The following is an 11,394-nucleotide window of genomic DNA, read 5'->3' on the forward strand; positions in this document are numbered from 1 at the left end:
AGAACGCCATAAAGGGCACCTCGTTGCCCAAAGCCCTCCTTGAGGGGGGGTGTCCCTCCCCCACTCTTCCTGGATTCTGGGGAACACTGCAGCAGAGCAAAACTGGATTTTCAACAGCACAGTGTGTCCTAACGCCAACAGGTGGTTTTGTCCCATCATCCATATAGTATGTATCTGAATGGAATGTACCAACCCATGCGCCCGCCACCCAACGAAATACCACACCAACGGATAAGCCAAATACCCCATCAGGGCAGCACGGCATTGGCCTCAGCCTCTCTGACAAAAGCAACACAGCTCCCCCACCTCCAGCAGTTGTAACATCATACAGTTGTCAGCGATTTGAGCAGCTGTTCATCTGTCCCTTGGGAAAAGGGCCAAGAATTCCAAGAACAGAAAAACTAATTTATTTTTTCAAAACGTACCGCGCATCCAAATTCAAAAAATTTTCTCCAGCTGTCGGTCCTACCAAACTTAAAACAAGAAAACGTCTTTCTTTATAAAATTATAAACTTTGGACCCCTGCTGAAGTTCACCGCAAAGTAAATCTAGAGAGTTATGACAGGAACAATCTGCCATTTAACCAGAAATGGAGAACCAACAGCAACACCATGGACTGTGGTGCGCCGAGGGGAAGGGAAGTGGCCAGGATCCTGCCCGTCAGCACAACAGGGGCTGCTTCCAAGCCCGGAGATCGGAGGAGGTCCAGGTCCGCCTGCGGTGCTGCACAGCGGCCACAAGCTCAGCCCGAGGGCGCGGCCTCGCAGAAGAATCCATGCCGACCCCACTCGTTCACGTGGCCTAAAACTCATGTGCTGACTCAGCAACCCTCCCAAAGTTCAGTTGAGACCCAGCTTCTTCATAGTCCGCCAGCGGTCCTTAATCATCACTGGAGTGCGCTTCTTAAAGCGGTATGCTTTGAAAATGGCTTTCCAGTTCCCTTCTCCATACTTCTTCACACCTGCCCGGATCCACTCAGTTTCTTCTGGAGTCCACTTCTACGAAACAAAGGACAGAGACCATCAGGGAAGTTCTCCCAAGACCGAACCTATCCTTCCCAAGGGCATCACCAATCATGTCTTACTCTGTTCCCAAAGCTAAGAGGCCTGGCCTGGACTCCCCCCTCCACACACAGCCTCGTTTGAGAGGTGATGCACTACCAAGAGAGCCTGAATGCAAGTTGGGAAATTTGTGGCTCAGACTTCAGGGCACTGAATCAAGGCAGCTGCCTTCAGGAAACCACTCCCCACCCACCCCCCGCCATGCAGGACTACTTTACAGCATTATTAAGATGATAGATCCAATACCCTCGCCAGGCCCTTAATTGTGCTGTGGAGGGATTATTGTTCAGAAATTGCTCAGAAATTGCCATTTTGGTCTCACAGCCTCAGTTGGTGGGGGGAAAGAACCGGTGGCCTTTTAGAAGGGCTGGATCAGGGCCGTCCTGCAGTTACCTGCTTTTTTGCTCCAGACGTGATGGAAGTGTTGGTGCTCCCTTCCCCTGAAGATGCTGGAAGACAAATCCAATTAGCAGCTCTGGGGCAATAACCTTCCCCTCTTCAGGCACTAGGCAGACTAACCCCACTTGCAGGTACTTGCAGGGGAAGGCAGACAGTGATTGCTTTGTATTTTAGTGAAAACATTTCTATGCCGGCCTTTCCCCCAAGCTATTTGGTACGTTCCCAAGTAAGCAATGGAAAAGGTCACCAGTCTCTAGGGGGAGAGAATTTCCCTTCCGCACCTGATCTGAGGAAGCGAGGTAGGGTAAGAACGCAGTCAAGACAAGCAATTGGCTACGACCACAAGACCGCCAGCAGTGATCTCACAGGAGAAGCTGGGATGCAACCTGCTCTCCCTGCTCCCGCTATTATCCCAAGCAGGGAGTGACTCAGTCTGCTCCTGGACAATGGTGGACTTCTACCACTGGACTCTATACCCCAAGGCAGCTTTCATAGAATCATAGAGTTGGGACCACCAGGGCCTTCTAGTCCAACCCCCTGCACAATGCAGGAAACTTACAACTACCTCCCCCACACACACCCAGTGCCCAGAAGATGGCCAAGGTACCCTCCCTCTCATTATCTGCCTAAGTTAATAGAATCAGCACTGCTGACAGATGGCCATCTAGCCTCTGCTTAAAAACCTCCAGGGAAGGAGAGCTCACCACCTCCCGAGGAAGTCTGTTCCACTGAGAAACCGCTGTTAGAAAACTCTTCCTAATGTTTAGATGTTAACTCTTTTGATTTAATGTCATCCTGTTGGTTCTGGTCCGACTTTCTGGGGCAACAGAAAACAACTTGGCACCCTACTCTATGTGACAGCCCTTCAAGTACTTGAAGATGGTTATCATGTCCCCTCTCAGTCTTCTCCTCTTCAGGCTAAACATACCCAGCTCCTTCAACTTTCCCTCACAGGACTTGGTCTCCAGACCCTTCACCATCTCTGCTGCCCTCCTCTGGACACCTTCCAGCTGATCTACATCTTCCTTAAATTGTGGTGCCCAAAACTGAACTGAACACAAGCTTTCTCCGTGAGGTCTGGAGAGTGCAAAGAGGCAGCCGGCCTGGGCCCACCCAGCAGAGGCACTCCAAGTGCCACACTCACTGCAGTTGAAGAGCTCGTCCTCCCCACTCCAGGTCTCCTTCTCTTCTCGCCAAAGACTTGATCTCTGTTGGAACTCCCTGCATTCAATAGAGGAAGAGAAGCCGTGTTGTGGTACAGTGCCAATGCTCTGAAGGAGGAAAATGAAGCCAATCTGCTTATTTTGCACATCACCTGCTGTATCTACACAGCTCTACCATTCTCTCCCCCGCCACGTTTCCTGTGTTTATATACATCGCCATAAATAGGGGGTAGCAAACCACCCAACAGCTTCCTAGCTAAGGTGAGACTGAAAACCAGAAACTTCTAGCTCATAGCTCATGCCACTAACCACTTCAACACTCCAGCTCCCCAACATCACAAGCACGGAACCCATCCCACACCTTGGAACCTGGGGACTGCGTGGCGGGGTGGGCGTTTCAGGTTCCGTAGGCCGGGCAACGGGAGTCTCTGGGGGCTTCTGTGACGCTTCTAGTCTGGAACACGAGTCACAGGGGCAAGAGGTCTCACACCCCTGGACCAGCCTGCTAACGGTCACCAAACATTTAGTCTTCTGGAGTGAGGAAGGAGATCCAGGGGCAGCCTTCTCCTCCTCCCTCTGGCGCTTCGCTTGGTGGGATCCTGAAATCTTTTTGGGGCAAGCCCAGTCCGTCTCATCCAGCGTGGAAAAAGCAGCATCGGCATCCGCAGAGTCGTAAAGTGCCTTGAACGCTCCTCTCACACCAGACAGGTTGTGGAAGGCTGGCCTCCTGTGGGGGTACCTGCAAAAACAGGGCCTCAGCGGGGGGGGGGGGGGAGAGAAGTCACAGGCATGGCTTCTCTCCCCACCCATGAGCTAGGCTGCTCAGCCTGTCACCTCCATACAAGAAGCTACCTCAGGGTGGATGCCTTTTCCTCTGTAAGAGCCTCTTACTAAACAGAACAGCAGTTCTGTGGGCTAGATGGACTTCTTGCGCAAGAGGAGGAAGGTTTTGACATACACAGAGCCAGTGTTATCTGGAGGGGTCACCTGCTCCCGATAGCTGGCCCCAACCAGCAGTCTAGCCGCAGCATTCTGCACTCGCCGCAGCCTCCAAACACTCTTCAAGGGTAACCTCAAGTAGAGTGCACTGCAGTGGTCCAGTCCAGGTGTAACTAAGGCATGGATCATAGTGGCCAGATGTGACTGAACCAGGAACAGATGCAGTTGGTGCATCAGCCAAAGCCGGGCAAAAGCACTCCAGACTACCGCAGCCACCTGGTTTTCTAAAATAACTGCTATGTCAAGCACCACTCGCAAGCTGCAAACCTGGCTCTTCAGGGGAGTTATAACCCCGTCCAAGACAGGGGAGATCTTGAAGTCCCTGGTCTTGCCTTTCTACTGACCCAGAGAACCTCTCTCTTGTCAGGATTAAATTTCAGCTTCTTCACCCTCATCCAGGCCATCACTACCTCCAAGCACTGTTTCAGAACATCAACAGCATCCTTGGAATTAGGTGGAAAAGACAGGTGCAGCATGGTGTCTCCCGCATATTGGTGCCACCACAGCCCAAACCTCCTGATGATCTCCCCCAGTGGCTTCCTGTAGATACTAAATAGTACGGGGAATAAGATGGAACCCTGCGGCATCCCACAGGTTAACCGCCATGGGGCATAGCAGGAATCCTCCAACACTGTCTTCTGAGACCGCTCCCCCCAAGATAGGGCTCAAAGCACTGTAATATGCTGCCCTCCAGCCCCAGTGCTGAGAGGTGGCTCAGGGGGATGCTATGGTCAATAGTATTGGAGGCCGCTGAGGGAGCCAGAAGGACAAGCGGGGTCACACTCCCCCTGTTCAGTTCTCAATAGAAGTAATCAACCAAGGCGACCAGAGACAGCTTCTCTTCCAAATCCAGAAGCCAGACTGAAAGGGATCCAGAACATTGGACTCTGAGAAGCCACAACCCGCTCCAGCACCCTGCCCAAGAATGGAAGATGGGAGACTGGACAGAAATTCTCCAACACAGTAGGGCCTGGGGATGTTTTTTTTCAAAACAGGCCTACCCGCTGCCTCCTTGAGCACAACTCCCGCTCTCAACAGGAACATCCATCACTCCCCTTGCCCACTTAGCCATTTCCCCTCTGGCAACTTTTATCAGCCAGACAGGGCAAGGGTCGAGAACACAGGTGGGAAGGCCTCACCTCTCCAAGGATCCTGTCCACATCCTCGGATGCCACAAGCTGCAAAGTATCCATATAAATTGGACAAGCAGATGCCAAAGGTACATCTTCTGGACATGCATCCACATCGGCATCTAACCCAGAGCAGATCTGGGTGTTTTTGAGGTCTAATACAAGGCACCACATTCCTTTTAAAGCAGGCTGATGAAACTTTTTTTTTTAATTTTTTATTGCTTTTATAATTAAACACAAAAAACAAATGAAACTTTTCATCCTGGTTGCTAAAGATGAGCCTCAGCTGTACCCCCTGCTCCACCTGACGGGCTTTGGGGAGCAGTGAAAACCCTCTCCTGCTCTCCCAGGACTGACTGACAAGGTGCCAGTTGCTGCCTGGGCATTCTAGGTCAGGCTGGATTTTGGGAGGTTTTACAATGGCAACCTGCCCTGAGCTCTGGGAGTTCTAAGGGCACCAAGCCAGCCAGACAGCACATCACTTGGCACCCTCAATCTAGCAGGGCCAGAACACACACACACACAACTCCCCCTCCTGGCTCTGCTGTGTCAGTTGCAAAGGGGGGTGCTAATGCTGAGGGCCAGAAAGGCTACAATCACACCTCCGGTTTTCCAGCACCTTCCAAAAATGGCAGCGTCATGAGTGGAGAATCAGCAGCCCCTTTGCACTCCCGACCCCTGTGCTGTTCTGCTGCCCCAGGTTACTCACCGGCCCGAGGCCTTGGGAGCCCCCAAGGACAGTTCAGGAGGCTCTGCTGCTATCACTTGCTCATCAGCTCCTCTCTCTGGTTCGGAAACGGGGCCCTCTTCCCTGGCTCCTACCAAAGCCTCCAGCCTTTCTTTCTCCACGCCTCTGGCCTCACCCTCCATCTCGGGCTTGGCCAAATCTTCATTGGATCTTCCCACGGACTCGTTCTTCGTTGTTTCTGCCGACCCAGCCCCTTCCTCCATGGGCTCCGAGGCCCCCGTCTCCTTGCTGGCTGCTCCCAAGGTACTGAGCCTGGGTGCGTGCGTATCAGCCAAGTGCTTTTGTGCCATCTTAAAACAGAGAGCAGACAGACAGACACACTCACTCACAGGAAAAGCTCTTCTCGTACATCCCAGTTTTCTAATTTGGCATGCAAGTCCTATGCAACCTCTGGCCTAGAGGTTGGCAGGCAGGCACCCTGGACCACTTGAAAGCATCCCCTGAACACACAGTGGCCTTCCTAAGATGGCCCCCGTGTAAAAGTCCTAAGCCAGACAGGCAGCTGGAAGGGTGATGCTTCTGTGTCGGCAACGGTGCTCCAGCAGAAACATGCACTCCTGACATGTAAGGGAGGGGCCACAGCTCAGTGGTAGAACATCTGCTCGGCATGCAGGTCACAGGTTCAAGCCCCAGAATCTCCAGTTTAAAAGTCTCAAATAGCAGGTAATATGAAAGACTCTTTTCTGCCTGAGACCCTGGAGAGCCGCTGCCAGTCTGTTTAGACAATATTGACCTTGATCCCAAACCGCGTGTCTGATTCAGCATAAGGCAGCTTCATGTCTGATTCAGCGTAAGGCAGCTTCATGTGTGTTCAAGCTGTCAGGGCTGAGCCTAGCAAGCAAAGAGAAGCAGAGGGGTGCTTACCTCAAGGAGGAAGGGATCAGAGTCATCCAGGTAATCTTCCAAACACAGAAGCATTTCTTGCTGGAAGGCCTTGAAGGAGAAGTTCCAGATTTTTGGATGAGAGGAGTTCCTCTCTTGGACGATGGCCTGCAAGGCCAATGTTGTCTTCTAGGCAAAGGAAACGAAGTGGACTTAGTAGAAGTGCCCTTCCTCCACCCATGCATTGCACTAACTGGAGAATCTCAAACTCAGAACATGAGCGCCAGACCACTTGAGCAGCTAGCTCTGTACTTATTTCCCAAGGGTCTGGGATTAATGGTGTTGGGAGAGGTGTGGGGCACAAACCAAGAGAGCATGTGCAGATTGCAAAGTCATGGCCCTCACAGAAAAGATGTAAAATTATCAGAAGTTCTGAAGCCATGGAAAAAAACTATTTTCTTGGCAAAAACAGCAATTTGGGGGGAAATTGAAATATTTGTAATACTTAATTTCCTATCAAATCTAAACCTTTTACTGATTGAACAACACAAAATGCATAATTTATAACTAATTTACCACATAAAATTGTACTAACTGGTATATTTATGGAGTTTAAAAGCATAAATATCTTCACTTTCTGTAAGAAAAATGTCAAGTATACCCACTACTTGAGAAAGAGCTGCAAACTGCTGCTCTACCCTCTGCCACTACAGCACACGTTTCTTTTATTTTTGCCACTGGAGAAAGTTGAAGGCAAAAAACACATTCTGCAGTAAAGAAAAAAAAGTTCATGATCTGTACAGAAAAAAAGCACAACAGATAAACCTACCAGTATGTTTGGATATTAAGTTAAAGTGTGTAACACCTGAAAACCCTGAATTCTTTAATAATGTGTTACCATTAAACACATTACAGCACACTGTGGCCAAATTTTTCATTCAAACAACAAAAAAATAATGAAAAAGGTATAAATGGCTACAGTGTAAGAGGTTGGGTTTTTTTGTTGTTTTTTACAATATTCACCCAAATTTCCCAATTTTTCCAATGGAAAAATGGAAGGGTCCTCAGACTCTTTCATGCTATAACTTTTGAGTTTTTTCGTCAAGTGCTCCCCCAAATTTCCTATCAGAAAAATACCATGTTTTTTCCCTGGGCCTCCATATCTCTGCTGAGCTGCCTGAGCATCCTAGGTTTGGATCTGTGGAAGGACCAGCCGTTCCCAGCCAGGCCCGTTCTTGCCTCCTCAGAACTCACCTGGGTACTCGGGTCCTTCAACATCTGTGTCTTCAGAAGCCTGTTGGCTTTCTCAAACTCTTGGTTCTTAACACAGGCAATAACAGCCTACAGAAGCAAGTAAAGAATGGTGAGCATTTTAATAATCCAAAAAATATATAGAAGAAGAGTTGTTTTTATATGCCGACTTTCTCTACCACTTAAGGAAGAATCAAACCGGCTTAAAATCACTTTCCCTTCAAAAGCCAATCTTCTGCAGGCCAGCAACTTTAGTGAACTACTGTTAATCACAGAATCATATAGAGTTGGAAGGGACCACCAGGGTCATCTAGTCTAACCCCCTGCACAATGCAGGACATTCACAACTACCTTCCCCTCCCCACACCCCCAGTGACCAGAAGATGGCCAAGATGCCTTCCCTCTTATCATCTGCCTAAGGTCACAGAATCAGCATTGCTGACAAATGGCCATCTAACCTCTTCTTAAAAACCTCCAGGGAAGGAGAGCTTACTACCTCCCGAGGAAGCCTGTTCCACTGAGGAACTGCTCTAACTGTTAGAAAATTCTTCCTAATGTCAAGACGGAAACTGTTTTGATTTAATTTCAACCCGTTGGTTCTGGTCCGACCTCCTAGGGCAACAGAAAACAACTCGGCACCATCCTCTTTATGACAGCCTTTCGAGTACCTGAAGATGGTTATCATAACCCCTCTCAGTCTTTTCCTCTTCAGGGATATGGTTATCATATCTCCTCTCAGTCTTCTCCTCTTCAGGCTAAACAGACCCAGCTCCTTCAACCTTTCCTCACAGGACTTGGTCTCCAGACCCCTCACCATCCTTGTTGCCCTCCTCTGGACTTGAGAGTTGCTCTCACCTCTCTCCCATCATGCCATAAATAACCAAGGAAAGCCTATGTGTTGGCCTGCAAGCTCGTAAGAATGGTTGGGGTCTCATAATTTTAGTAGGCTCATTTGATTGCAGAGAGAACCAGGAAAAAGCGAAGTCCAAGGTCTAAATTATAGTCCTAATGAAATCGCTCTCCTCCCTCTTGTTTTGTGTCCCAAAGTTTATAAACAACAGGCATTGACCTCAACATATTTGTGGGTTAATGCCTGGAAAACAGCAAACACCATCTAAAGAAAACAACATCTTCATTCTTACAGCTTCCTTTATTTTTCTTCTCAGTGTCTCTATGACCGCCTCATCTAGCTGGCGCTCATTCTTCATTGTCTCCAGAAAAACAAGCGCACTTTCAAAAGGTGTCTGCTCAGCCTCTGAATCAGTAGTCCAATCTACAATGCACAGAAAGAATTTCAGTTGCCACTAAAATGTCATTTATCTCAAATATAGCATCTCTCCTGTAACCATAAATCTGTGCACAGAAGACCTCTCAAGGTCAAGGAAAAAAGCAAGCCACACTCTGGAGCAAGCCACACTTCCAACCATCATGCCAGAAAGCCACTGCTTCTCCTGCAGACTTCTCAACTGAACAGAGAAGCAGCTGCTCCTCCTTCTCTCCTTTGTGTTTCTCCCACTCTCTTCCAATTGCTTCTTTCTCTCATCGTGCTACTGTAGGGTTCGGGTGGAGGGTAGGTGAAAAGGGGCTACACTTGACTATGTTTGCCAGCACAAGCCACCTCCCCCCAGAAACTGCCCAGGGGCATCTTCCGACAAAAAGAAGCATCTCAGGAGCCTTACTCTGACCTGAACTCACCCTCTTCAAGTCGGGAGAGAAGCTGGACGATCCGCAGCTGAAGATGAATGTGTTGTTCCAGAGCCAAGGGCCGCACGAGTACAGCTGCAAGAATGGTAAGACAGGCAGTTAGTCAAGCCACCCCAAAGCCAAAGCTGCCCAGGTAGCTCAGCAGGGAAACACACTTTCCTTTTCACGTGCGGCCTCTTGCACATGGCTACGTCGTATGCAAGCATACAGGCTGCTGCTTCACCCCAGCAGCTATTCCAGCCATGAAGCGTGAAATCCACCCCACTGCTGGCTTCAGCAACACCCAGAAATCCATCTCATCCTGTGTCAGAAGCTATCCATCCCAGAGAAAAGCACACACTTGCACACAAGAGACACACCTTTATGGGGAAAATATACAGTAGTGCAGCTTTTGAAAGCACACTCAAAAGATGCTCCATCCTCTCCCAACAGTTTGCTGCAGAGTGATGTGGGCTTTCAGGGGGGAAATTCCAGAAAACATACAGATGTTCTAAATAATGTGATCTGGCTTCGCATATTTGTTCGACCTGCTTCTCCCTCAACAGCCCCCTGAAAGATCTCACATGTGGCAAACAGAAGCAGACGTGTGCCCCCCCCCCGTGTGCCAGGGGTGACCTGCAGTATAAAGCTATGAGTTTCCCCTGTATCCACAAAGTCACTGAAGGGAAATATTTGGCAGGGGGAAATGGAGCTCAGGAGGCCAGGTCAGCCCACATGTCCTATTCCAACAGCTTCCAAGTGGTCATTATTTTATCAGCCTGCTTGTGAAGATGCCGAGGGCAGGCGGGCTTCCATGGCCCAGGGAGGGAGGGAGGGAAAGCTCCGACAAGCCCAGCAGAGCCGCCACCCACCCACCCTCTCTCTCTGCAGGCTCCCCGGAAAGAGTGTCGTTTCCCAGCGCAGCGGGGGGGGGGGTGCTGCACCCCCACACATGAAGCTGCCTCATACTGAATTGGAACTCTTCCCCTTGGTCCATCAAAGTCAGTACTGTCTACTCGGACCAGCAGCGGCTCTCCTTGGTCTCAGGCAAAGATGTCTTTCCCATCACCTACCTGCCTGGTCCCTTTAACTGGGGATGCTGCCGGGGATGGAACCCGGGCCCTTCTGCATGCCGAGCAGAGGCTCTACAAACTCAGCCCCGGCCCCCCTCTGGCTCTCGGCGCCTCACGCATCTACCCCCCGGCCCTCCCTCCCTCCCACCCCCCACCGGGCTCTGCTCCGGGGAGGGGGGGAAGGAGGGGGGGCCAGCAGCGTTTTTTGCTCGGTGGTAAAAACGCCTTTTCTGGGGCGGGGCGCGCTGCACTCCCTCTCCCCCCCTCAAGATTTCCCGGTGAGGGGGCTGGGGAGAGGAGGAGTTGGGGGGGGTCCAGCTGTTGCTGCGCGCTCCCCCCCCCCACCACCACCCACCGTTGAGGATGTCGCGCAGCTGGCGGAAGTCGCGGCTGCGGCCTGCGCGGAAGGCCCGCGCGGCCTGGTGGCAGTAGAAGAGCACGACCCAGCGGGCCGCCGCCTCCTCCAGCGCCCGGCCGCGCGCCTCCGCCTCCATGGCCGCGGACGCGCGCCGCCCGCCGCCATCGCCGCCCCGCGCCATTCCCGCCCGGAAGTAGCGCCGCGGGGAGCGGAAGTGGCGGCCTCGCCCGCCCACGCACCCCGCAAGCGGACTCCATTTCCCAGGGTGCACCGCTCCGGCCAGGCCGCCCCTACAAAGCGCGCCTGCTCCGGCGGCGTCACGGGCGGAGGTGGTCTTGGGCGGGGCTGCCGGCGTCCAGGCTGCGCCGCAGGGAACCAGCGCTGGTGGCCCAGCCGCCCAATAGACCGGCCACGTACGGCTCAGTGAGGAATGTCTCGCCTAAACAGTCCTTTTTCAAAGGAGGGTTTTTATAGAACGCTGTTGCTTTCACGGCATCCGTCACCCTGGGCCCAAAGATGACAGTTGGAAATCCAGTTCCTTAATAGGACGCACAATCCTATCAATCTTCACTTATACGTATATTTGCTCATTGCACCATTGATGCTGCTGGATTCCGTAAGAAGAAGACGGGCTTCCGGTGTTTATACCCATTTCACCTATTCAGGCTTCATCAATCCAAGAAATCCTTGGGTGGCTGCAGGACAAG

At 51.3% G+C, this 11,394-nt stretch overlaps 1 protein-coding gene across 1 annotated transcript; it reads right to left on the reverse strand.

Moving 5' to 3' along the window:
- Window positions 1–825: 825 nt before the first annotated feature.
- Window positions 826–10,868, reverse strand: TERF2 (telomeric repeat binding factor 2). Its single transcript, XM_056862415.1, has 10 exons — window positions 10,685–10,868; window positions 9,269–9,352; window positions 8,716–8,846; window positions 7,577–7,663; window positions 6,365–6,511; window positions 5,462–5,790; window positions 2,993–3,362; window positions 2,605–2,677; window positions 1,455–1,510; window positions 826–998 (listed from the first exon to the last, which is right to left on the reverse strand). Exons 1-10 carry the CDS (start codon window positions 10,866–10,868, stop codon window positions 840–842), a joined length of 1,620 nt encoding a protein of 539 aa, XP_056718393.1. The 3' UTR covers window positions 826–839.
- Between the last annotated feature and the right edge of the window lie 526 nt (window positions 10,869–11,394).

This window comes from Euleptes europaea, chromosome 17 (assembly GCF_029931775.1).
Source record: "Euleptes europaea isolate rEulEur1 chromosome 17, rEulEur1.hap1, whole genome shotgun sequence".
Lineage (NCBI taxonomy): Eukaryota > Metazoa > Chordata > Lepidosauria > Squamata > Sphaerodactylidae > Euleptes > Euleptes europaea.

Excerpts from the sequence above, each read along its gene's own strand:
- TERF2 (XM_056862415.1), bottom strand. The coding sequence starts at position 10,868 with ATGGCGCGGGGCGGCGATGGCGGCGGGCGGCGCGCGTCCGCGGCCATG. Across the intron at positions 8,847-9,268 it reads TCTCTCCCGACTTGAAGAGG|ATTGGACTACTGATTCAGAG; the intron begins GTGAGTTCAGGT and ends TGTGCATTGTAG. Across the intron at positions 999-1,454 it reads CGTCTGGAGCAAAAAAGCAG|AAGTGGACTCCAGAAGAAAC; the intron begins GTAACTGCAGGA and ends TTTGTTTCGTAG.